The 27474-nt window shown below is 39.0% G+C and overlaps 1 protein-coding gene across 4 annotated transcripts in view; it reads left to right on the forward strand.

The window, feature by feature from the left end:
• The window catches only part of obsl1b (obscurin like cytoskeletal adaptor 1b), a 41084-nt gene that overhangs the window by 2946 nt on the left and 10664 nt on the right, over window positions 1–27474 (forward strand). For 2 of the 4 annotated variants that reach the window (XM_053627437.1, XM_053627438.1), the window contains exons 2-29: window positions 423–1482; window positions 2152–2421; window positions 2534–2794; window positions 3594–3899; window positions 4078–4344; window positions 5482–5757; window positions 5949–6224; window positions 6414–6689; window positions 6883–7158; window positions 7470–7745; window positions 7956–8243; window positions 8342–8416; window positions 10794–11066; window positions 11220–11504; window positions 11800–12078; window positions 13070–13345; window positions 13725–14000; window positions 14331–14606; window positions 15825–16100; window positions 18801–19073; window positions 21405–21680; window positions 22245–22520; window positions 22602–22877; window positions 22983–23258; window positions 23382–23648; window positions 25220–25486; window positions 25930–26199; window positions 26719–26985. In XM_053627437.1, the coding sequence (XP_053483412.1) occupies window positions 468–1482; window positions 2152–2421; window positions 2534–2794; window positions 3594–3899; window positions 4078–4344; window positions 5482–5757; window positions 5949–6224; window positions 6414–6689; window positions 6883–7158; window positions 7470–7745; window positions 7956–8243; window positions 8342–8416; window positions 10794–11066; window positions 11220–11504; window positions 11800–12078; window positions 13070–13345; window positions 13725–14000; window positions 14331–14606; window positions 15825–16100; window positions 18801–19073; window positions 21405–21680; window positions 22245–22520; window positions 22602–22877; window positions 22983–23258; window positions 23382–23648; window positions 25220–25486; window positions 25930–26199; window positions 26719–26985 (8251 nt within the window). In that variant the 5' untranslated portion in view covers window positions 423–467. The remainder of the gene's footprint in view (window positions 1–422; window positions 1483–2151; window positions 2422–2533; window positions 2795–3593; window positions 3900–4077; window positions 4345–5481; window positions 5758–5948; window positions 6225–6413; window positions 6690–6882; window positions 7159–7469; window positions 7746–7955; window positions 8244–8341; window positions 8417–10793; window positions 11067–11219; window positions 11505–11799; window positions 12079–13069; window positions 13346–13724; window positions 14001–14330; window positions 14607–15824; window positions 16101–18800; window positions 19074–21404; window positions 21681–22244; window positions 22521–22601; window positions 22878–22982; window positions 23259–23381; window positions 23649–25219; window positions 25487–25929; window positions 26200–26718; window positions 26986–27474) is intronic. The other 2 variants (XM_053627439.1, XM_053627440.1) reach the window with 2 other exon arrangements.

A 27474-nucleotide genomic window follows, 5' to 3' on the forward strand; every position in this document is an offset into this window, starting at 1 on the left:
AACCACCATAGACATTGAGGGGGACACGTCCTCCCAAATAATCAGATATGGCCAGATTGTCCCCCTTACATCTTACAGCTTACCTCGCACTCTTTCACCATTAAAACTGAAGCGTCGCGTGGCTTCTGTGAACAGCATAGCCCCGCCCTCTTTGATATGATTTGATTGGCCATTTCAAACATTTTGAAATTGACGAGCGCTGCTAGACTGCTTTTGTCATTCTAACAACATATGTAGCAGTGCATAATTGAGTGCAGCAGAGCAGCATACAAAAATACCATTGGAGGGGCAATTTAGCCACATCTGATTATTGGGGGGATTATACATTATACAAATTATACATATATATGTATTATACAAATATATGTATTATACAAATAGTTGGCTCATAAATCTAACAGAGTTCCCATGTTTTGATTCAGAAACCTAGCTGCTACAGATACTCTGAGGCTGGCAAGGGAAGAGAAATGGATGTGTTCGGTGGAGCACCCCGGTTCCTGGCCTACCCTCGTCCTGTGGTGGTGCAGAGCGGCACTGATGCTGTCCTTAAATGCCAGATTGGTGGGGATCCCAGACCAGCAGTTATATGGGAGAGAAACAATGAAAAAATCAATCCAGGAGGCAGATATCGCGTGTTTGAGGATGGCAATGTTTACAACCTCATCATCCCTGTGGTAACAGCAGAAGACAGTGGCCAGTACATATGCAAAGCTAAAAACTGCATAGGGGAGACATATGCTGCAGCAACATTAAAAGTTGAAGGCGAAGCTCAAGAGATGGAGCTGAGAGAAGAGAACAAGCCCCGCTTTCTCATCAAACCCCTGTCTACACGAGTGGGCAGAGGAGATGATGCTGTCTTCTCCTGTAAGCTGTGGGGGAAACCTAGGCCAGAGGTGGTGTGGGAGAAGGATGGCAAGAAGCTAAATGAGATCTTTGAGAGTACACATTTCAGTGTTGGTTATCAGGACGGAGGATGGTTTCAGTTAAAGATTTTCAAAACCCGGGCACCTGATGGTGGAGTGTACACATGCAAAGCCAGAAATGAGTTTGGTGAAAGTCTGGCTGGAGCTGTGCTGTTGGTGGATGCTGGCCCTGGCCATGAAGATGAAGGAAACCGCAATGGTTATACTAATGGCCACTGGAAGGCACATCAGGGAAAGCAGAGAAGTAGTAGGCATGTAGTAACAAGTCTAAAAGAAGGCCCTCTGCCTACTTCAGCCAAAGTAAAAATGTTTGCTGTGACAGAAGGAAAACATGCAAAATTCCGTTGCTATGTGACAGGAAAACCCAAACCAGAAATCATATGGAGAAAAGATGGAAGAATAATTTTGTCTGGAAGGCGGTATCTTCTATATGAAGACAGAGAGGGATACTTCACACTTAAAGTACTTTACTGCAAACAGCAGGATAATGGAGTATATGTTTGTGCTGCATCCAACACTGCAGGACAAACCCTAAGTGCAGTACATCTTTTTGTTAAAGGTATGCATATATTGTACTGTGTATATATAGTTTGCCCAGATCACTAGTTTGAAGCATCAAGAAATTAATTCAATAATCTACACAGTTTTAATTTTGTTTAACCATCTGGAATGCACATTGGGATGTTTACATCCATGACCAAGCCATATTAAGATAAATTAGATACCATCTAAGGAGTATAAATAAATTAATTATTGGCAATGAATGGTGATACAGTATTTAGATAATCTGATACATCATGTACCACCATACACTAGTGTAGGAGATGGGATTAGTGTGACTACACAGTCATAAAAATACATAGTGGCTGCTATGTGGTTTAGATTCTTTCATTTACAAATGTCTGATATTGTCTGATGGTATAAGGTATAGTTTATTTCCTATCTAATCCAGCAGTGTGGTAAAGGTCTTTTCATAGCACAGTTAAATGACACTGCTTGTCTTTTCATAGAGTTAACATGCTGTGTTTTACTCAAAATGGTTTCATTTAATTACAGTTAATTAAAATGAATTACACGCGCGCACACACACACACACACCCACACACATACACACACACACACACACACACACACACACACACACACATATACATACACACACATATACATAAATACATACATACATATTAGAATTAATACATTTCTTATCTATTCTTGACAACATCAGAACCACCTGTAAGATTCAAGCAACCACTCAATGATCTTGAAGTCTGGGAGCAGGACCTGGCCATCCTTGAGTGTGAAGTACCAGAGGACTCTGTGCCCATCACATGGTATTTAGAAGACAGGAGGCTACAGCCAGGGGCCAAATATGGGATGGAGGAGTGGGGAACAAAGCGCCGACTCACAATCCGTGACATGGGAGTTGATGATGATGGGATCTACCTCTGTGAAATGCCAGATGGAGGAAGAAGCATAGCTGAGGTAACTGTGAAAGGTAAATATCTTAACTATTTTAAAGCTGGGATTCAATACAACATGATACATCTTTAGAATTTTTTTTTATTTGTAATAGACTGTTGATTTAAACTATCTCGCCCTCTTCATAGGTACAATCATAAGAAAGCTGCCCAGAAAAGTAGATGTTCTGGAAGGGGAAAATGCTGCTTTCTGTGTGGAAGTAGAAGAGGAGGAAATGGACATTCACTGGTACAAAGATGGGACAGAGCTGAGGGAGACACATCAGACCATCATCAAATCATTTGGCAGAACTCACATCTTGGTCTTTGTTAATACTACACCTCAAGATTCTGGCATGGTCATTTTCTACGTTGGTAGATCAAAGACATCATCTCAGCTGAGGGTGAAAGGTTAGGAATTATTCATATTAATTCATATTTAGTCCAGTTATAGGATGGATCACATTTTTGTGCACTGTGTCCAAATTACTCAGATATACATTGTTTCTTCCCAAATCAAGGTATAACAAACCTGAGCAATCATACATATAATATGGTGGTGCCTCAGTATGATACATTTTTGATACAGCAAAAATAAGCATTGCCTGAATATGTGAATGTGCATGGATGTGTCTGTGGTATTAGTGCTGGTGCGTATTATACATATTTGGCACACTGTAATATTTTGGTTCACAACTCACTTGTCATCAGTGTCATAACTTACCAGGTAGCTGAAGTGCCTCCTTAAACCAAACCTTAAAGCTCACCATATCTGTTGCTTTTTCCCCCAAGCTATTTTATTTCTCTGCAAGTATCATGTCTAGCCAAAACAGGAAAAATACCTACTGCTCTTTGTAGTCCCATTATCTGGTGACTGGCCCACTATAATTCTATCAGTGATTAATCTAACTTATAATTACAGTTAACAGCAGCACCTGTAGCAGCACTCTAATTTGAAAAAAGCATTTGTTGGAAAGTTGACATTCTGTGATCATGCCACACTGATCATCACTGAGCATCCTATTCAATAGCAAAATGTTCTTAGGAGATTACGTAGTTGTGCAATCTATTTAATATCGATCAGCAAGTGTGCCCTGCTGCAAAACTGATAGCGAAACTGATTAATTACAAAGGTTGTCTGGATTCATTTAGACAAAAAGTCTAATGATTTACATTATTTTACTATTGTATGTTCTTCATTCTTTCTCAGCGGTTAGACAACATCCACCTAGCTGCCCCGTGGGAGTTCAGATAAACACAGAGCGTGCAAATGCAGCGCTCCTGTCCTGGGTTCCAGCACAGGACTGTCGGAAGAATCCACCTTCAGGCTACATTCTAGAGAGACAGGAAATAGGTTCTCAGGAGTGGCTCCAGTGCCTAACCACTGACTCTGCGACATCAGTGGAAATTCTTGGTGACAGTGTTCCATGTGAGGCTGACTACAGATTCCGCATCTGTAGTATCAACAAGTATGGAAGAAGCGGATATGTGGAGTTCCCTCGAGCAGTTCATCTGGGTAACATTATATTAAAATAATTATAGCAGAAATTGTTGGCATATTGTCTATATCAACTTTTGACTAGTAGTTTTCTGTAATTAAGATTTCACTAACAGAGATTCTTTGGTTTGTAAATCTGTCCAACCCATATATGTGACAACAAAACAGTGAAAACTCATACTTATGACTTTTCCAGTTCCAGTAGCAAAAATACAAGCACCTCTACAGGATGCACTGGTTCCCGAGGGCCAAGATGCCTGTTTTTCCATTGAGCTGTCTGCCTCAGTCATAGGCACTTGGTTTTGGAACGGCAACCAAATTCAAGAAGATGAACGTTTTCTCATTAGACGGTCTCGTACACACCAATCACTTCGAATTCGAGGGGTACAAAACACTGACAATGGAGCTGAAATCACCTTCATTGCCTATGGAATTCGTGATTCAGCAGCACTATATATACAAGGTAAGCACCTGCATGTGTCTTGGGGCTAATACTGGGGCTCTAATATACAGTGTGGGAAATAAGTATTGAACGCGTCAACATTTTTTTCAGTAAATATATTTCCAATGAGGTTATTCACATGAAATTTTCATCAGACATCAGTATTAACTCAAGAAATCCACAATATGAAGAATTCACAACATTAAAGTCCATAATTAAAGTTATGTGCAATAAAGTGGAATGACACAGGAAAAAAGTATTGAAGACGCTAAGAAAAAGCAGTTCTCCATGACAAGGTAAGGCAATGAACCAGCTGAAATTCATAAATAGTTAGAAAGTAATTACACCTCCTATCTGTGCAAATCAGCTGGGTTAGTAAATTGATGGTTTATAAAAAAGGCTTTTAGTTACCAAGATGTCATACAAGAAACATCTCATGATAGGTAAAAGCAAAGAGCTCTCCCAAGACCTTCACAACCTTATTGTTGCGAAACATATTGATGGAACTGGATACATACATAATTCAAAACTTCTGAATCTTTCAGTAAGCACCATTGGGGCCATTATCCGCAAGTGGAAGCAACATCACTCCATCACCAACCGGCCACGCACAGGAGCTCCTCGCAAGATTTCTGACCAGGGAGTCAGAAGGACCACTCAGAAAGAGCTCCAGAAACACTTGGAGGCGGCAGGTGCCATCGTCACAGAGAAAACAATAGGCAATGCACTCCACAGCCATGGCCTCTATGCACAGTCACCCCGCAAGACTCCATTACTAAAGAAAAGACATGTCAAAGCTTGTTTAAACTTTGCTACAACTCATTTGGACAAGCCTATGAAATACTGGGATAGTGTAGTCTGGTCAGACGAGAGCAAAATTGAACTTTTTGGTTGTCATACCGTGTTCAATACTTTTTTCCTGTGTCATTCTGCTTTATTACATATAACTTTATTCATAGACTTTAATGTTTGGATTTGTTTATATGTGTGGATTTCTTGAGTTAATACCAAAGTCTGGTGAAAAGTTCATGTGAATAGCCTCATTGGAAATATATTTACTGTAAAAAATGTTGACGCGTTCAATACTTATTTCCTCCACTGTAGATTCTTTATTTAGAAATTATTATAAATGGCATGCATGTTCCTTTTGATATGCAGCTCCACTGGTTAAATTCACTCCACTATCCGAGATGGACCGAAATAAGTTTGTGGAAGTAGGCAATCCAATAGTCCTCTACTGTGAGCTTTCAGACCCCAAAGCACCAGTCCGCTGGTATAAGAATGGTGTTGAATTGCACTCAGTTGAAGGTCTTCACATCCAATCAGAAGGAACAATGAGGAGAATTGTCATCCAGTCAGCTGAGTTCTCCCATTCAGGGGTTTACAGCTGTGATGCCATTGATGATGTCATCAGGTTTAATGTGGAAGTTGAAGGTAAGTTGGAAATCAATTTTATTTAAACCACCATTAAAATTACTAAGCACCATCATTTGTTGAGCTGTTTGAGTTTTTGTGTGGTTCAAGTGTGTGGATTAATTATAACTGGCAACATATAAAACTGCAATCACTGAAACATCCTTACAACTGTGTTGAAATGATAAATAACACTGATCAAAACACCATAGCCCCACCCGTGAGGTTCATAGCACTTCCAGAGGTGGACAGAAAAAAGTCTATTGAAGCTGGCTGTCCAGTTGTACTACAATGCGAGCTCTCAGATCCGAGTGCCCAGGTCTTCTGGTACAAAGATGAAGCAAAGCTCCTCCCACAGAGTGGACTAGACTTCCAGTCTAATGGAACTAAGAGGGCACTGGTAGTTGAAAAGGCTGATTTTTTCCATTCTGGGGTATATAGCTGCAAGACAAAAGGTGCTGCTGTCCAGTTCAATGTGGAAATCAAAGGTGATTAGTTTGTTTTATATAAACTGCACAATGTTCAGCTAAGTCACTAACACAGTCTTAGCTCCTGCCTCAGTGTCAAACTTTGCAGTTTTAAATAGTCTGCTAAAATTGTTCAAATGAAAGTATTAACATGAAATACTAGTGGTGTGAATTCCACAAAAGTATTAAAATGACTTAAAATATCTATAGCGCCACCAGTGAGATTTTCAGCTGGTCTGGAAACTGAGAGGAGAAAGTGCATTGAAGCAGGCTGCGCCGTTGTTCTGCAGTGCGAGATATCAGACTCCACTGGGCAAGTCCACTGGTTCAAGGATGGGAAGCAAATTCTTTCACAGTCCAGTGTAGACATCCAATCAGAAGGCTGCATAAGGAGATTAATTATTGAATCAGCAGCCCTGTCTGACTCTGGTGTGTACAGGTGCACAACAAAAGATGACATCATTGAGTTTCCAGTCGAGATCAAAGGTGAATCTTGTAGTTTCTTCTTTGATGCTCTTCAGTGATATTCTATGAAACCTTAAGTTATTTATGGTAACTTTTGAAGAGATTAGTTTTTCAGTCCTCACATTATAACATAAATGTTGTCTGTTGTTTTTTTGTTGTTTGTTTTAATGTTGATGTAAATCTTGATTATTCTATCATGAATAACCATCTGCAGCTGTGCCAGTGCGGTTCTCAACTGTTCCGGAAGTTGAGAAGAGTAAATGCGTTGAAGCTGGCAGCTATTTTGAACTCTGCTGTGAGGTATCAGATCCTATCGCAGATGTTCACTGGTATAAGGATGAAACAGAGATTCTCATAGACACTGGCTGGGACATACAGGCAGAAGGCACATTGAGGATGCTGGTAGTCCATTCAGCAGAACCCAGCCACTCTGGAATTTACAGCTGCAACATGCCTAATGACTCTGTACAGTTCACTGTGGATATCAAAGGTGATTTGTGGATTTCTGAGATGCATGTACATCCAGTAACCAAAAGCTGCATATATTTGAAACTAGAAGCAAACTAATGGAAAGCAACTGTCTGTGCCTCGTAGCATTGCTTTTATGGACATGCCTCTTACCTATGCATCTTGTCTTGTGGGCAACTGTTTGATACTATTGTTACATGTGTTGCATTCTATATTTAACTTGCTTTTTGGAAGAAGGTCTGAGAGATCACAGATAAGTCAGTCTAGGAAATTCTTTTTGAGGTATTAATGTCAAGTTTTGAGGTATTAATGTCATGTATATTCCACAACAAGCTCCACCGGTGAAGTTCTCAGCCTTCCCAGGGGTTGTGAAGAACCAGCTGTTTGAAGCAGACTACCCCACAGAGCTACACTGTGAGATCTCAGACCCACCAGCTAAGGTGTGTTGCTATGAAGATGGAGTAGAGCTCCTCTCTAAAAGTCAACCTCATTTGAAAATGGAGGATACCAGGGGAAAGCTTTCTGTACAGGCAGCACAGCCCTCTGAGTCTGGATGGCACGAATCTCTGAGAAAGGATGATGTCATCCAGTTTAATGTACAAGATGAAGGTGATTTTTTAAATATTTGCCTCTAACTGAACTAATGCTTTAGTGTGGCATTTAACAACTTTTCGCTCTGTTTAGGTTTTAGCTGTCTTTATGTGTGTTTTCACAATAAAACTTGCATATTGCGGGCTTTTAATGGCCATTAAACATTTAAGTTTAATTAATAGTCACCAAAACTGCATAAAGTATTCCTTTATTAATGATCATCTTTAGCTCCACCTTTGAAACTGCCGTATGTCCCTGATGGTGAAAAGAGCAAATGCACTGGAGAAAGCATCTCTATTGCACAAGAATGTAAAATCCTGGATTCCACTGAATATAATTACCGAGTAAAAGATGACGAAGAGATCCTATCGCAAGATGGAATTGAACCTGACCCTCAAATTAAGTGGGAGGTGCCTATAAGAACTTTGAACATGGAATCATCTAAGACACCAGACAATGGGACAAATAGATCTCCTAGGATGTCAGATGATCACACCCAGTTTAATGTGGACAAAGGTGGTTTACCACTATTATTTGTACCCCATTCTTAACTAGGAGAATTGACCTAATTGAAGCTAGAAAGCTTATTGTTTTCTTTGTGGCTTTCCTAACAGCCGAGCAGTCTCACTCTGAAGTGTACAAGGGTGAGACCTATGATGACACTGTCCAGTGCACTGTGGATATGAAAGGTGATACAACTGCTACTCCACCCTAAGCACACTTAACCCAGTGCATCTGCGCCATTAACAAAGGTGGTGTGTAACCTTTCTAAGGCTGTGCCTAAAGAGACTGAATTCGTGCATCTTGGTTACCCATTCTTGAAAGCGCTTCCCAAACTAATCTCTGCTATTATATCTTAATCCAACATCCAGTTGGTCTGCCTTTCTTCCCAGCTAACGTTCATGTAAATTGTTTAGATTTCACTCTTAATTGCAGTACATCAACATCACAGAAAACTTTCCATTTGCTTCAATAATGTTCCTTAATGCTAATCAGAACAAGCATAATGTCTTGAATTGTCTATATAATGTCTATATAAAACACTGAATAGATGATTTAAATGAATGAATGAATGAAATGCTGAAAGATGCAGAACAAATAACTAACTATATAGAATTAGCAAGCATATTTTTTGTACTTGTTGCCTTGATTTGTGTGACTTGTTTCTAGACCACTCTGTCATATGGTCGTCTCTCTTATTTTTTCTCTTCTATGTTATAAATCTTGAAAGTAACAGTCATTGAGAACAACTATTTAATCAGCTTCTAATTAAGAAAGTGGAAACCCACTGAAACTTTTCTTTGTGCACATCATACAACTATAGCTGAATCCCCAAAGACCAGCATCATTAAGGAAAGCTTGGGTGTCACGGACAGTTCTGAGTTTGCAAAGAGAGAGATCGTTAAGGAAAGCCTGGGTCTCCCCCAGGGAACAGCAATTCCTGAGTTGGCCAAGAAAGAGGTCAACAAGGAAAGCTTAAGCTTTACAGACATTCCCAAGCACACAAAGAGCAGGATCCTTAAGGAGAGCTTGAGCTTCACTGCAGTTCCTGATTTGGCTGAGACTGAGAGCACTAAAGAAAGCTCAAGCTACACAGAACTTCTTGAATTTTCAAAGAGCAAGAGCCTTAAGGAAAGCTTGAGCTTCATAGCATATCCTGATTCAGCCAAGACCGAGAACACTAAAGAGAGCTTAAGCTTCACAGACGGTTCTAATGTCTCGAAAAGCAAGAGCCTTAAGGAAAGCTTGAGCTTCACAGCAGTTCCTGATTTTGCCATGACCGAGAACACTACAGAGAGCTTAAGCTTCATAGATGGTTCTAATGTCTCAAAAAGCGGGCTCATTAAAGAGAGCTTGACCGTCATAGCAGATCCTGATTCGGCCAAGACTGAGAACACTAAAGAAAGCTTAAGCTTCACAGACAGTTCTAATGTCTCAAAAAGCAAGAGCCTTAAGGAAAGCTCGAGCTTCATAGCAGATCCTGATTCGGTCAAGACCGAGAACACTAAAGAAGGCTTAAGCTTCAAAGACAGTTCTAATGTCTCGAAAAGCAAGAGCCTTAAGGAAAGCTTGAGCTTCATAGTGGTTCCTGATTCAGCAAAGACTGAGAACACTAAAGAAAGCTTAAGCTTCACAGATGGTTCTGATTTTGCAAAAAGCGAGATCATTAAGGAGAGCTTGAGCTTAACAACAGTTTCTAAGTTGGACAAGACTGAGATCAATAAGGAAAGTTTAAGCTTCACAAACTGTCCTGAGTTTACAGTGAACAACATCATTCAGCAAAGCTTGAGTTTCACAACTGTTCCTGAGGTGTTCATGAAGGAGAACATTAAGGAAAGCAGTCTAAAACAAGTTCAGCATACAAAACTGGATTCCACTGCCCCATGCTGCATCTACAAGGATGAACTACACCAACCTCAATGCGTTAAACAGGAAACAGCTGGCAGTTTTGAAGAAGACGACAGACGTTACTTCAAAGTGCAAGAAATTTGCACGGATGACGATGTTTTAGCATTTAAGGTGGATCGTGAAGGTGATTTAAGTAGTTAACTCCATCATTCAGCAAGTAATGATGAGAGCAAAGTACATCCCATTGCCAACATTTTAAACATAATTTAATGCCATTTTTTTCATTCTGATTCATTAACTCAATCTAAATAACTTAAAAGCTGGTAAAAAAAAAAAATCAAATAAGTAAATAAATAATAATAATTTGCATGGCTTGCCAACATAACCCCATAGGTTATCAGGTTTTCACTAGCTTAACTGAGTAACTTGACCTAAAACACCTAAACAAATTAATCCATTAAATCTTTAAAAAAAAAAAAAAGTCCATAACCATAAACAATGACTGATGCCATGGTATTTGAAATCATCTTTTAAAAAAAGATATGTCTTTAATTTTTTTTTATTAAATATTCTTAAAGCTTGTACATATCTAATTGAAAGTAACAATCAGCTCTGACATAGCTAACAATTTCCAACTTAAATGTCAGCCTTAGTCATTGTTTTATTTATCCTTAGTAGTAATACAAATCTCTCTATATATAACTTGACACACTCTAGTTACAAAGATGAATATCTCACCACATCAAGACATGGTGGATGAGAAGGCCTTTGAAGCAGCCTGTCTCAAAGACTTGGGTGAGGTCACTGAAAAGAAGGCCCAAATCTTTGGGCATGGAGATGTTTCAATAATCCAGAAACAAGATGGGAAAAGCATGATGTCTAATCTGACCACAAAGGAACAGTTTGCCAAGTTATCAAAGATACCACACAAAGAGGTGCTGACAACTGAGGCAAAGACTCAATCTGTGATGTATCAAGACAAAGTAAAAGGTGACTTAAGACTATGTGTCTAACATACTATTAATTAGCAATAAAAGCAAGTAAAACTGTATTGTTCAGATATTCTTTAATTAAGAAAGGACAGTTATGCTCTTCTTGAATGTATAACTTATTAAAAATGACTTTATCTCTCCAAAACTGAAGCACCTTCACCTAAACCAGTAAAATTTGCACCACTCCCTGAGACTGGCAGGACTAAGACCATTGAAAGTGGTATGCCTCTAGTACTACAGTGTGAAATATCAGACCCAGATGCCCCAGTTTGTTGGTTAAAGGATGGAATACAACTCCAAACGAAAAATGGATTAGTGATCCAGTCAGAGGACTGCATACGAAGGCTAGTTGTTCCGACTGCAGAGCGCTGTCACACAGGGGTGTACAACTGTGAGGCAATGGATGATGTCATAAAATTTAAGGTGTATGTCAAAGGTGATTTAAAACCTAGTTTAATCCATGTTGAACGCACTAAAAACAAAGTTTAATTCATTAAACATTCAATCTTTTTTATTACAAATTTATATTAAACAGTCATAATACTATTGCAGAAAACATAATGTATTCACCCTCACTATAGTGTAATTGTATGGCTTTTTGCAATTATTTAAACATACAAATGTTTTGGTTTCCTAGTGACATTCCTGCACTTAAGTAACCTTCTTGCACTTAAAACACACCTACAAACAAAAGCTGCTTTAATTAAAACATGCTAAATTAAACTCTTTAGCTGCATGGCTGGAAGGTTCTGCGCTCACTGAGACCGAGAAGAATGAAATGACATCCGATGAAGCAGACAATGCAAGTGTCCCACAAAAAGAGCCTATACATTCTACAGCTCAGGTCTGCTGGAACAGACAAGAGCGACAACAAATTAAAGAGTGTCTTACTGTAGTCCAATCAAAAGAGATTGGATCAGAAGGGATCAAATCAGCTGAGCTGTCTGACTCCGAAGAATACAGTTTCAAAACAAAGGATACCAACATCCTGAGTACTGTGGATCCACCAGGTGATTCTTCAGTCATCTTTGACTTCTCAACCCATCTGATTACAATACTAACCCCTTCAGTCATGCAATGGTCACTAATAATCATTGTGCTGACCACTTCATTTGAATTGATCTAAGGTTAAATTTCTTTTTTTTTTTTATCAATTTTTTTTAAAAAAATTTCACTTTTTTTTTTTCATCCAAGCCAGTTATGTTATTTAAATGTGCTTTACTGCATGTGCTCAGGAACTTGTAGCAACAGAAAGAAAATGGATTAAGTAAGTGTGAGGTATGTGTTTGACTTCAAACATATAAAAGTCAGGCGATGTTAAAAATGGACAAAATAAAATTGACAACTCATTTTAGTAAGTAAAATACATTTTACACACTACAACACACTATGAAGAGTTTACCATTTCAAGCAGAAACCTTTTAACTTTGCACAGAATTAGACACTTAAGTAAATCAAAAGGCTTTTAATTTGAAGGACCAACTAAGAAAATAGGAAATTGATGTTTCCAGTAATTTGCATGATAATTAAATGCCTACTTAAATATTTATTTATTTTTTTAAAAACCGCTTGCCCAATATTGCAAGTAGTGCTACTTAATAACTTTTTACATTCAATTTTTTTTTTTTTTTTAAAAAACAACTTTGTATTCTATTGCCTTTTTGTCATCATTGTTAAACATCTTTAAATTTTAACAAGCTTTCATCATTTACTCTTGCACTATTAATGTTACATTACATCCACAATATCATCGTCTGACTGTCTGTTTTCTTTAAATAAACTTTTTAACTTAAGTTTATTAATTCATATATTTTCTCTTAGTTTTATTGGTTGTTGCCTGTATGTTCTTATTGACATTTAATGCACCATAATGTTTCTTATATGACAAATAACCATGTTAAGCAACGATTAATAATCTCTCTAGGGAAACAATAGATTTAATTAACACATGTTCTACGTGGACACGACTAACGATTAAAATGTATCGCTCTACATTCATAGCACCACCAGTGATGTTCTGCACGGTCACTGAAGCTCAGAGGAACAAATCTGCAAAAGTCGGAGAGCCGTTTGAATTGGAGTGTGAGGTCTCAGATGCTGCTGCATATGTACGCTGGTACAAAGATGGAAATGAGCTGTCATCTGAAGCTGGAGTTTTGGTTCAGTCTGAAGGTACAATAAGAAAACTCTCTGTGCAGTCAGCTGAATTATCTCACAGTGGAACATACAACTGCAAGACAGAGGCTGATGCAGTCACATTCATCGTGGATATCGAAGGTAATTTGCAGATTCCTTGATTCTAAACACTACAATAGATTCAAAAGCTTTTTTTCTATCAACGTAGTGACATTTTATAAATGGAAATCACTAATGCTTATATGTGAAACAGCTTTGTCACACAGTTATCACATAATTACTCAATTATTTATATCATTTCATGTAAACATTAGAAAGTTAAGGTTAGGATCAGTGCTGCAGTTAGTGTTTTTTTATAACTTGAAATAATTCTTGTTTAAAAAAAAAATGAAATCACTATCACTAATTAATTTAGATTTTACTTGACATTGAATTGGTTCTAAAACAAAACATCCTCTAGATTTTTTTTCTTTGTCTATTAAGTTATTATTTTTTCTTTATGCCACTCACAACTATGTAGCTTCATCTACGAGGTTCAAACCACTTTCAGAGATGGAGAGGAACAGGTCCGTTGAATTAGACTCTCCAACTGTTCCAAAATATGAGATTTCAGACTCCGAAAGCCAGGTTTGCTGGTATAAAGATGGCACAGAACTCTTCTCAAACCGTGGACTTAATATCCAAACGGAGGGAAATGTGAGGAAATTAATCGCAGAATCAACTGAGCTTTCTGACACTGGACATTTCATCTGTGGCAGTCCTGATGATGCTGTGTCATTCAAGATGGACAGTCAAGGTGATTTTCCAGCAACATTAGACATTCAAATAAATTAAATACATATTAACTATATATAAAATCTAGTCCAAATTTGCTTTTATATTCCCTAATAAAGTTTATCTGCCCTCCTACCAGACCCGGCCTGTCTCTAACCTTCTACTCTATCCCTTTAAAGTTATCTTACAACTATGCAATTACTTCTTCATTTACAAATAGGTATTACGCTTTGACTAACATGACTGGTGCTTGGGATAATCCAAATGAACATTGTACAGTAATAGATATTTCCATTTTGTATACTTCTGATTCAGCAGTCAGTTTTTTTCTAAAGCTTAAAAATTTCTATAGCTACTCCCATAAGGTTCTCAGCCCTTCCAGAGGTGGCAAGAAACAAGTTAATTGAAGCTGGCTGCCCCATTATACTTCAGTGTGAAATCTCTGAGTCAGCTGCCCAAGTTTCCTGGTTCAAAGACGGAGTGCCACTCCTTCAAGAGACTGGACTTGACATCAAATCAGAGGGCACCATGAGGGCACTGATCATCCAATCAGCCGAGCTCAAACACTCGGGCATGTATAGCTGTGAAGCTGGCGATGATCGTATAGCATTCAAGGTGGATGTTGCAGGTGATTTTGAGTCTACATACTTTCTCAAAACCACTAACATGTAAAACAATGCATCATCCACTAAATGCCTTGTCCTTATATAAAACTTTAACAAGTAAATGTAAATAACCAAATACTGAAAACCTCATTTGAAAATGTAGATTGTGCTCAATAACAGATCCCTAAAAATACCCAAATCACACTTTTATTTTTTAAAACCAAACCATTTAAAGGGTCCAAAAACCTAAGAATTTTTCACTTCTTTACTGTTCATTATAATTGCCATGTAAATGCACCACATATTTCAGGAACATATAATAAAAAGCCGTATTCATAATAACAAATGGACAATGGAACATATCATTCATATGTAAATCTTTTTTTTTTTTTTTGCTATCATTATACCCCTCATCTATTAGTAAACTGACACATAACATAAAAAGCAATGGCAGAAAAAATCTGTTTACAAATCTAGTAATCCCATTTCTTTGAATGAATGAAAACACTCCTAGCTTCACCAGTGATGTTCACAGCTGTCCCTGAGACTGAGAAGACCAAGTCATTTGAAGCAGGCTCACCTATCATTCTCCAGTGCGAGATAACTGAGCCCACTGCCCTGGTCCAATGGTACAAGGATGGGACTCAGCTCTTTCCTCAATATGGAGTTTTCTTCCAATCAGAGCACACCATGAGGACATTGGTTATCCTGTCAGCCACGTTTTCCCACTCTGGGGTTTACAGTTGTAATACAGCTGATGATATCAGCGAGTTTTATGTGGACATTAAAGGTGACATCCAAAATTTATCTGAACCACTGCCATATAACTAACAAATACATCACCATGTACTGTCCGACTTTCACTGGTTGAAAGCAATGGATCCATTCTGCTGCTTTGGTATATGCTACATAATAATTTTCCTAAAACAGATGCATAGAGCCATTTGCAACATTTCTACCATGTTTGCCAGCTGTAGTTGCAATCTATCCATCTTCTTGGTGCTTTCTGTTTACGAACGAGTCATGCAAGGGGAAAAGCATGTCCATTACATTGCTGAACTGCAATTCATCCTCATAAAGCTTTATTTAATGCTATTTCTTTCTATTTAGTTTGGCTGTTAAGAGTGGAGATCATCAGCAGCACTTCATGATAATGCATGCATGATATGAAAATAACACAACACACATGGATAGAAAAAGGACTCCAGAAATCAACTTGTGCAATTCTTATTCTTCTGCAGCACCCCCTGTGACATTTGTCTACATCTCAGAGGAAGAGCTGCACAAAAATGTAGTGGAACAAGACAGTCTCTTCCTTTGTTGTGAGGTGTCTAGATCTGATGCCACTACACAATGGTACAAAGATGGAGTTGAGATACTGACCAGTAGCAAAGTCATAATAGAGGCAGAACAGACCACACGGAAACTGCTCATCCAGTCTGTTAGAATGTCAGATGCTGGGACATACACATGTCGTGCAGGAGGCAGTGCCTTAATATTCAAGGTTAATGTACGAGGTAAGTATAGCACCTTTAACACATTTGACATGCAGCAGAAAATGCTATCCATTGTATTATACTTTCACCATCCGCTTTATGAGGAACACATGGGCACCTGAGGAACATAGCCTGATTGTTTCAAGCTGCCAGGAAGGATGTAGTAACTCATATAATCATTCTTTACAACTCTGGTGAGCAGACAAGCATCTCAGCATGCACAAAACATCAAACCTTGAGGTGGATCGGCTACAAAAGCTGAAGACCACATTGGGTTCCACTACTGTCTGCTAAGAACAGGAATCTGAGGCTATCATAGGCACAGACTCATCATAACTGGACAGCTGAAGATTAGGGAAAAAATCATCTGGCCTTTTTCCAGTCTGATTTTTTTTTTTCCTAGCAACTCAGTGAACTGATTTTCTGCTTATTTGAGTTACTGTAGACTTCCTGTCAGCTCAGACAAGTCTAGTCATTCTCCTCTAATCTCTCTCATCAACAAGGTGTTTCAGCCAGAATACCCTCCACACGAAGGATGTTATTTTGTTGTTGTTGTTTGTTTTCTGCACCATTCTGTGTAATCTCTAGAGACTGTGGTGTGTTAAATTCCAAGGAGATCATTAGTTTATGAAATACTCAAACTAGCCCATCTGGCACCAACATCCATGACATGGTTAAAATAACATAGATCACATTTTTTCCCCATTCTGAAATTTGATATGCACAATAACTGAAGCTCTTGACATGTTTTGGCATGATATTATTATTATTATTATTATTTTTGCATTGTGCTGATGCCGCACAATTGGCTGTTTAGATAACTGCATGAATGTGCAGTTCTACAGGTGATATTGATTTCTTCTGTCTTTGTGTATATGTCATTAATAGTTTTTGATCTTTAAACAAAATACAACGTAAAACAAAGGCAACCTGAGATAACACACAATACAGTTTTTATTTATTTATTTTTTATTGAAGAAAAAGTAATGTGATCCAACACCTATTACCCATGGGAAAAACTAACTGCCCCCTTAAACTTAACATCTGGTTGTGCCACCTTTAGCGCCAATAACTGCAACCAAATGCTTCCATTAACTTGAGATCAGTCTTTCACAGCGCTATGGTGGAATTTTGGCCCACTCTTCTTTGCAGAGCTGCTTTAATTCGGCTACAATGGAGGGTTTTCAAGCATGAACTGCCAGTTTAAAGTCCTGCCACAGCATCTCAATTGGTTCAAGTCAGGTCTTTGACTAGGCCACACCAAAGCTTTAATTTTGCTTTTTGGAGCCATTCAGCACTGGACTTACTTATCTTGCTGCATAATCCAGTTGAGCTTGAGTTTCAATTTACGGACTGAAAACAGGACATTCTCCTTTAGGATTTTCTGGTAGAGAGCAGAATTCATGTTTCCCTCAGTTATTGCTAGTTGCCCAGGCCCTGAAGCAGCAAAGCATCCCCACACCATCACAGTGCCACCACCATGCTTGACCGTAGCTATGATGTTCTTTTTGTGGAGTTCTGTGTTTGGTTTACACCAGATGTAATAGGACCCAAATAGTTGCACTTTCGACTCATCAATCAACAGAACACTCTCCCAAAAGGGTTGGAGATCATCAAGGTGTGTTTCGGCAAAATTCAGATGAGCCTTAATGTTCTTCTGGGTTTGCAGTGGTGTTTACCTCACCACTCTTCCATGGATGCCATTTTTGCCCCGTGTCTTTCTGATAGTGGAGTCATGAATAGTGACTTTTATTGATGCAAGAAAAGCCTGTAGTTCCTTTGATGTTGTCCTTGGGTCATTTGTGACTCCCTGGATGAGTCAGCACTGTGCTCTTGGAGGAATTGTGGAAGGTTGGACACAAGATTCACTTCTGTGCTGGGTTTTTCCATTTGGAGATAATGGCTCTCACTGTGGTTCTTTGGAGTCCCAGAGCCTTTGAAATAGCTTTGTAACCCTTCCCAGACTGATGTATTTAAATCATTTTCTTCCTCATCATTACTGGAATTTCTTTCAACATTTAAGTGTTGGTTTGATTGAACGGGCTTTGCATTAATCAGGCCTAGTTGCGTCTAATCCAACTAAACCACATTATGAATGCTGTTTCATAGATTTGGGGAATTAGTAACTATGGTTCAAATACATTTTCACAGAGGTCTAGTTGGGATTAGAAAACTTTTTTGCTTCAGTAAATAACATTATCATTTAAAATTTGTATTTTGTCTTTACTCGGGTTGCCTATGTTTTAGCTTAGATTTTGTTTTAATTTCTGACACAATTTAGTTTGAGATGTACACAAAAACAGAAGAAATCAGGATGGGGCAAATACTTTTTCACAGCACTGTACAAACATACATACATACATGGAAAGTAAAACTAGGGCAAAATTTGAGAAAATACACCTAACACAGAGGAAAGATTTAAGGATGTGGTGGACTGCTCAAAATACTGCTTATTCAAAATGATCTACTGCTTAATTAGGTAGATTGAATATTTGGTGGAACATATTAATTGCACAGGTGGATGTTGACCTGCTATAGCATTACTGCCTATCGCACCTCCTCTGGTGCCCATAGGATTACACTGCTTGTCCATGAGCCTTGCCAATGTGACAAACACGGTGAAGCAAAACTAAAACCTGTTTCTACTCTCGTCATTCAAGACTTTTTGGCCATATAACTCATACTGTCTGATTAAGAAGTGTTATGTTTTTTGCTCAACAGAGCCTCCCATAATGATTGTCTATCCCAAGGAAGATGTTCATCTTGAGCGACATGTTCCAGAGGAAATTGTTCTCAGCTGTGAGCTTTCACGTCCTAATGGAAAAGTGACTTGGTTCAAGGATGGACAGAAACTTCAAGAAAGTGAAAATATGAAGTTGAAAACAGAAGGTCCATACAGGAGACTGAAGATTCTTCACAGCAGAGTTGAAGACTCAGGAGAGTATGTCTGTGACACTGCTGATGACTCAAAATTCTTCCATTTAAGCATAAAAGGTATATAAAATCAAATTATGAGAAAATATGAACTGTGAAAGTTAATTCAAGTTAAAATATAAATTGTGAAAGTATGCCAGTGCCTGACTTTCAAGAGAAAAAACACAAAACATATATACCAGGTTCATTCATTCATTCTTTCATTCCACCTTACTTGGTGGAGGGGTGGAGATTGGGGTGGCAACAGGTTAAGATCGGACCAGACTTTTCTATCCCTCTCAGCTCTGTTCCATGGCTATTCCAGTTTACTGAGTTCCTCATCCTATCATGAAGAGCAAGCAACCCAGCAAAGGAACCTCATTTCGACTGCGGGTACTGCTGGGGATCTATATTGAATGAAACAAAGAGCTTTGCTGGAAACTGAGAACCTGCTTTGCCACCACAGACCATGACAGTGTATAACTCTGCTGCGACTGACTTGATTCATTTGTCAGTTATGTTCACTTTTTACATTGCTCCTGAATACGATAAGGCACTTAGTCTCCCACCAGGGGTTAGGTCTCTCCCCTCACCTAAGTCCTTTCAAGGAGAGAACCACTGCCCCAGCCTTTTCCCAGCCACTTCACATTCAGCAGGGAAACACTTAGGTGTGTGTCATAGCTCAACTGTGAATTGTGCCAACAGAACATCATTAGCAAATAATAGGAATGTTGCTGGTGTATTGATATCTTGTCTATGAAAACCATGAACAGGAGTGGAGACATGTCAGACACCCATCATAGATGGTTCAAATTTATGCCAAAAATGAGGACACAACTCTCAGTGCATTTGCACTGAGACTGGACTGCACAAAGAATACCCTGTACCCTATACTCAGATACACTATACTTCTGTAGTACCTCCCACAATATAGGATGTACACTTCTCCAAATCCACAAAACACATGTATCCTAGATCACCATAGTCCCATGACCCCTCACAAAGTTGTGCAAAAGTTAAAAAAACTGGGCTAATGTTCCATAGCTTGGATGTAACTGGCATCGTTCCTCCTCAATCCTAAGTACAACTATCAGATAGAGTCTCCTCTCCATATCTCTGGCATCGACTTCTCTGAGGAGGCTGAGTAGTATGATTTCCCTGTAATTTGAACATACACTCTGGTCACCTTTTTCAACAATGAACCACCATACAACTTTGTAGACTTCAAACTAGTTCAATGGCACTGCCCCAGAGGCATCTTAAACACACAACCCCAACCATGACCCAAGCCTTCAACATCTCTGGCCAAAATTCATCTACCCTGCATCCTTGCCCCTATGAAGGCTTCTAACCACCATAATAACCTCAGTCACATAAAAGCACTGCTTTCTGGCACTACTCCATGAAGTGCTCCCTCAAACAATACCACAAATAGAGGTCAAATCTCTCCCGCATTTGCTCAGCAGCACTTCAGATGCACTGAACAGTTTGCCAGAACATCTTTGATGCCAACTGAAAGTCTTTTTCTTTTTAATGGCCTCTACAAGCTCCTCGTATGCCTGAGCTTTTGCTTTTGAAATTGCTTTTGGCACTCGTACACCTCTCAATTGAATCAGGAAAGCCCTCCAAATCTGAAGACTTCCCTCACCACTGGTGTCTATCAGCATGTGCTAAGGTTACTTCCTTGACAGACACTGACAGCCTTCTAGACAAAGCTTCTTGCAGCTGCCTCTATAAGTATCGAGATGGTCTTTTGAGACGCAACATCTCTGATCTACAAGTGAGGTGAAAATCTTCCTTGTTCTCACCAGACTTTTCCAGAAATTCCTCAGAAAGCAGAAAACAGAAAGCTCTCCTGGGTGTACCAGGTAAACCTAGCTTGAAAAGTAATTGATGTAACTCTACTGTCCACTGGAACAAACTCTAACAGCAACATCCTCAGCCTGGCACTGGTGAGTATCTCCAGACCTAGCTGAGGCCTATCATTTGTGGGAAATCGAGAGTCGGAGAAAGAGCACCCCCAGTGGTAATGAAACCCATACTTTGTATGGATGTAAGACTATATCTCGTCCATACCTTTCCAATTCAGGCTACCTCAGGCTCTATCCTTGCCAGTGCAGTGACATTCCACTTTCCCAAAGGACTACAAAATAGGCAAAAAGGAAACAAATATTATGAGATACAAAAATTATTATCAATCTTAAAGCTGCAGACACCACATTTTCAATAGATATTAATCTATTGAAGATATTTAGAGAGTTCAGTTTTTTTATTCTGAATATGTAACACCATTACTTGTATTCTGTTACATCCCAACCCTGTTTAGACCTGTTATAGATCTATGCCATAAAAAACATTCCTATTTGTCTGATTGCATCAGGCACTGACCTCCTTATATGTGTGTTCATACAGAACCCCCAGTACGCATAGTTTCCCCAAGCCAATCCCAAATGGAACTTTGCCAGCAAATGTCAGAAAGGATGGTGCTGAGTTGCGAAATTTCCAGAGCCAATGCTACTGTGCGCTGGTATCGAGATGGGCTCGAGGTAGAAGAGAACAACAACCTAATTCTTGAAGTCGATGGCGTTTACAGAAGACTCATTATACCAGAGACAACAGTCAGTGATTCTGCAGAATATGTGTGTGACACAGTTGATGACTCTGTGACATTCTTCGTTAACATTGCAGGTACTGTGATATACACCTCAAAACTGTCAACTGGAGAGACTGAAAGAAATCATACACTATATGGCCAAATGTTTGTGGACACCCGGCCATCACACCCATATGTGGTTCTTCCCAAAAGTGTTGCCACAAGGTATGGGGCACAATTGTATAGGATATCTTTGTATGCTGTAACATTACAATTTCCCTTTAAGGGAACTAAGGTGCTTAGCGCAAACATGTTCCAGCATGACAATGCCCCTGTGAACTGTGAGGCCTGCACCCTCAAACCCACCTCACCTGACATCAGTGCCTGACCTTAGTAAGGCTCCTATGGCTGAATAGGCAAATCCCCACAGCCAGGTTCCAGCATCTAGTGGAAAGTCTTACTAGAAGATTGGAGGTCATTATAACAGCAAAGGAGGGACTAAATCTGGATGGGATGTTCAACAAGCACATATGGTTGTGATGGTCAGGCGTCCACAGACTTTTGGCCACATAGTGTAGCTGATGTTGCACATTTTTTTTTGGTTGTCATTTCAATTATTATACAGCTGATCATTACGATGACAACTTCTATTTGTGCAGAGCCCCCAGTGCGATTTATTCGGCCAAGGAAGACGGCCTATGAAGTTGAAAGATTTGTTGGAGAAACTGTAGTGCTTGACTGTGAGGTGTCTAGATCAAATGCAGAAGTCAGCTGGAAGAAGAATGGAGAAGAGATTGAGGAAAACAGTAATGTAACTATAACTGAGGATGGCAGTACTCGACAGTTAACAATTCATTCATCAAGGCTTGAAGACACAGGCCAATACTTATGTGATGCCAAAGATGATGTAATGGATTTCAGTTTGAAAATAAATGGTAAGCTTCTTGTCAAAATAACAGTAAACTAGTTTTATCAATGGACATGTCCCAATAATATGTTTTTGCTCTTCTTTGTAGATCCACCACTCAAATTTATGCGAAAAAGTGATACAATAACAGACAAGTATTTTGTAGTGTCAGATGCCATTGTGCTCAAGTGTGAACTTTCCAGAGCAAATGGCATAGTCAGCTGGTACAAGGACAATAACAGAATTGTGGTTAACGATCACTTCACATTTGAAGAAGAAGGGGCATTCAGATCTCTGATCATCTTAAATGCAGAGATTGAGGACACTGGTGAATACATATGTAATGCGAAGGATGATAAGATTGTCTTTAATGTCACAGTGCAAGGTACATTAGAAATTTCAGTCATGCTACTGTTGGTGAAAACATAATACTTAAACATAAAGCTATTCATGCAAAATAACCTATAGCCTTGTTTTGTATTCTATTTAGAGGCACCAGTGTCTATCCTAGGGAACACTAAGACGCCAGAACACTACTCACTCATTGTTGGAAATGAGCTGATCCTTGAATGTGAGGTGTCTCGAGACAATGCCACTGTTCAGTGGTTCTGTAATGGGAGAGAACTTCAGGCAGATGCCCGAATACATATTGAACAGAGAGGCACAATTAGAAAACTTGTGCTCTCAAACCTTCAAATGTCCGACTCAGGAGAATACATATGTGATGCCATTGATGACAGAATGTACTTCATGGTGACAGTTCAAGGCAAGCTAACCATGACTTTTATGAATATGATCAACAAAATATAAGGTCAATACATTTTAAACCTTCAGAAAGAACACTGCATAAAGCAATGCTAATCACCAAGTATCATTTTCTGTTTAATAGAGCCGCCATTCAAGTTCATCAAAAAAGAAGAGATAAACATTGCTGCCTATGAAGGTGAAAGTGTGACACTGTGTGCTGTGGTTAACAGAGATAACGGTTCTGTGCAATGGAGCAAGGGAGGCAAAAAAATCAGTGATCAGCATTTTTATGCCACGAGTGATGGACGAACTCACTACCTCACGATCAATCCCCTTAAAAAATCAGATGGTGGAGAATATGAGTGTAATGTGGGCACAGACAAAGCTCATTTCAGTGTCCAAGTCAAAGGTAAATCAAGACCTTTTTGTGTTACCTTGTCACTCAACTTTTAGAGTACTCAGGCCACACAATTACAGTCGTGTGAAAACATAAATACACAACATGGAAATTGTTGGCTTTTTTGACTTGCTTGGACAAGCAAACATTTGATCATCTTTGAAACAGTGCCTATTAATAAAGTTGATGCACTCTATCAAATGACACATAAAACTGACATTTTGTAGTAATTAAGCAATTTAAATTAACCAAAAACAGACCAGTCACATGGAAAAAGTAAGTACACCCCTATATTTAACACACCTTAAAATTCATAAAATTAGAAACAGGTGTTCAAGATTGGTTGACAGTGACGAGAACCTGCTTAGGGCGTGCAGGTGGAACCTGTCTTATTTATACTCCTCTCATATCTAATGTCTGGTGTTCTCTTTGCTATTGGGGTGTGTGGTGTCATCATGCCAAGATCTAAAGAGTTCTGTAAGGCCTTCAGAAAAAAGTTTGTGGATGCCTATGAGTCTGACAAGGGATTTAAAAAGTTCTCCAAATTATTTGAAATACACCATTCCACTGTAAGGAAAGTCATCTACAAATGGTGCAGATTTCAAATGACTGCCAATTTGTCCAGGACTGGCCGTCCCTGCAAATTCAGTCCAAGAGCAGACCATCTGATGCAAACAGAAGTCTCCAAGAACACCAAAATTTCATCACAGGATCGCAACTGTTGGTGTCAAAGTGCATGCTTCTACAATCACAAAGAGATTGCACAAATTTGACCAGCATGGGAGTCTACAGTTTGCCAATGAGTCTATAGTCAAAGATCAGGCCTTTTGGAATGATGGTGCTCTGGACAGACAAGTCAAAGATAGAGTTGTTTGGCCACAGTAACAGCAGATATGTTTGGTGCTGACCAAAGACAGCTTTTCAGGAGCAGCACTTCATAGCAACTATGAAGCACGATTGTGGAAATGTTGTATGTTAGGGTTGCCTCAGGGACTGGACAGTATGCAGTCATTGATTCATCTATGAATTCTGAATAATTCGGAACTTCAGAGTTCTTGAAGATAATGGGAGCCATCTGTCCGAAAGTTGAAGTTGAACTGAAAGTGGACCTTTCAACAGGATAATGATCCTAAGCACACTAGCAAAGAAGTTTTTTCTGCTAAAGGGGGCAATACTAGCTTCTGAGGCCAAAGGTGTACTTACTTTTTCCACAGAAGAATCACACATCTAAGGATATTTCTGTTGAATAAATGATTGAAAAAGCTATTTTTTCTTGTGGTCTTGTTCAAGTATATCAGCTTTATTAATAGGCACAGTTTCAAAGATGATCAAATGTTTGCTTGTCCAAATATGTCAAAAAAGGCCAACAATTTAAATGAGGTGTACTTATTTTTTCACATGAATGTATTTTTTATCTGCATTGCTTCTGGAACAGGAATATATAATATCCTGCTTGTTAATCTAGGATTACTGAAAGAATTGCCCTCTATTGAAAAGTCCTTTGAAATATACAGATGTTTAGCCCTCCATAAATGTTGACCATGCGTTTTCAGCAAACTTTTAATTATATTATTTTCTTTTAGCTACGAAGGTAAAATTTTCCAAGCCGCTGCAAAATGTAGAAGGGATCAAGGGTAGTGATGCTGTTTTGAGATGTGAACTCCACACAGCCAAAGGAGATGTCCAGTGGCTAAAAAATAACCAAGAAATCACACCAAACCGACATTTTACAATACGCGCAGATGGACAAGAAAGAAGCCTCACAATACACAACTTAACAGATGATGATGCAGGAGAATATACATGTGAATCAAAGGATGAGAAAACATGTGGAACGGTAGTAGTTAAAAGTAAGTATATGTCACTGAAGAAGCTTTTCTTCATTGTTCAGATCAATACTGATAAAGCCCAGCTCAATAACTCAACACTGACACAAAAATCTAGTTAAATTACTACTACTTAAATTATCCTGTTTCATCAATACTGAACCACCAGAGGAGATTGTTTATTCCAGTGCCAATCAGACTATAAATCTCCTCCCCTTTCTACTTGAAGGGGTTCTCTAAAACCCAAATGCATGGCCTACTGATTCATTTAGTCAGTAGTTTTTGCACATGTACAGTTATAAAGAATATTTCTGGTTTTATTACTCATTATAGGTTTATATTTATTTTTTACCAGATCTATTCACTGTCATTTATATTGTACTGAGTAAGTTGGCACAAAGTTCCTTCAGGATCAATAACATTTATCTTTACTGTTCTTCTACAACCTCTCCTCTGGTTATTTTAAGCCCCTCGTGTTGTGGAGTTTATTGCTGAGCTGCACAACATAACTGTAATGGAAGGAGAAGATGCGACATTTAAGTGTGTAGTGTCCCCAGAAGATGCAAAGATGGTCTGGTGTATGAATGGCTGGCCCATTACGTCAAAAGAGAGGTTTAAAATCTCAAGTAATGGACTGTGCCACATGCTGTATATCAGAAACTGCCAAGTATCAGACAGCTGCAAGGTAACAGCTGAAGCAGAAGGAGTGATATCCAAAGCTATCCTACAGGTTCAAGGTGAGATATTATTTATTGCTAATCAGACAATTGTTTTTCTAAGCAATTGTTTTTCTCTAACATGTTCTAACTACTTACAAATTTTTAATAATTTCTGAGAAGTCACAAAGGTTTCTTTCAAAATGTTCTTGAATTGTGTTTGATGTAAAGCACAGGTCAAACTTTTCCATTACACTTATGAAACGTGTGAAACGGGGACATTAGATAAATTCTTTGAGCGCTTGAGCCGGTCTTTAATGCCATGGTAACATATTTGCAATAAATAATGACCCCTTCAGACATGGTTGTTGAAAAGGTGCCTATAATGGTTTGCACTTAGCAGCTTCTCCAGTTAGAATTCCATTTATAACTGACAGAGGCAAGTGGCCATTCTTCTGTGCATAGCACTAGAGACACAAGAGTTACACTATAGCAGACATATGCAAGAGAATTTTTGTACTATAGCCTACCTTTATGTTAAAGATAGTTTTCAAAACATCTCTAGACAGTGATGAGTAATTAGAAACTAACTGTGTACAGAGAAACAGGTGCTGTTCACAAAGAAAATGGAGTCAGTGGTGGCGGAGGAGTTTGGAGAGGCAACCCTCGAGGTAGAGCTGAGCCTGGAATGTGGAGAAGTGCAGTGGATGAGACAAGGCGTGGTCATACACCCAGGGCCTAAGTTCACCCTGACGCAAAGTGGCCAAAAACGTATGCTCACTATCCACAAACTTGCCCTTTCTGATCGTGGGACTTACAGCTGTGAAACTCTTCATGACCGCACACAAGCCGGGCTCAGCGTGAAACGTGAGTCTGCACATGTTGCTGTCTATTTCTCACTATGCTTTGTTATTCTTTGTTTACTGTGGTTGCTGGTAACGCCGCTTTGACACTGAGCCCTTGTTGCTGTTGTTTTCTTTATATCAATTCAATTAACTGAGTAAGAGTAATACGAGAGCCTCATCAGTGACGCTTGTTCCACAGCTTGACAGTCAGGAACAGCTGAGTGACAGATGATTCCCAAGGAGCACTCTTCTGTATTGACATAAGATCAGAGGCCCATGATAATTCAATTATGCATGGCAAATGAGAACCGGATTGAGGGCTGGAGAAAGGTCTTCTTGCGGTTGCCTTTTAATCCCTTTGAATTGGCTGTGAAAATGTCGATGCTAACATTGAGAGCTCAGTTCTATTCACAAATTCCAATATCAGTAATGAAAATGCATAGAGTGCTTGAAAATGTCTTCTTTTAGGTTGTTACTTCTAATGCAGAGTTTGAATTTGTTCCCCATTGAC

The sequence above is a fragment of the Ictalurus furcatus genome, chromosome 6, assembly GCF_023375685.1.
Source record: "Ictalurus furcatus strain D&B chromosome 6, Billie_1.0, whole genome shotgun sequence".
Taxonomy (NCBI): domain Eukaryota; kingdom Metazoa; phylum Chordata; class Actinopteri; order Siluriformes; family Ictaluridae; genus Ictalurus; species Ictalurus furcatus.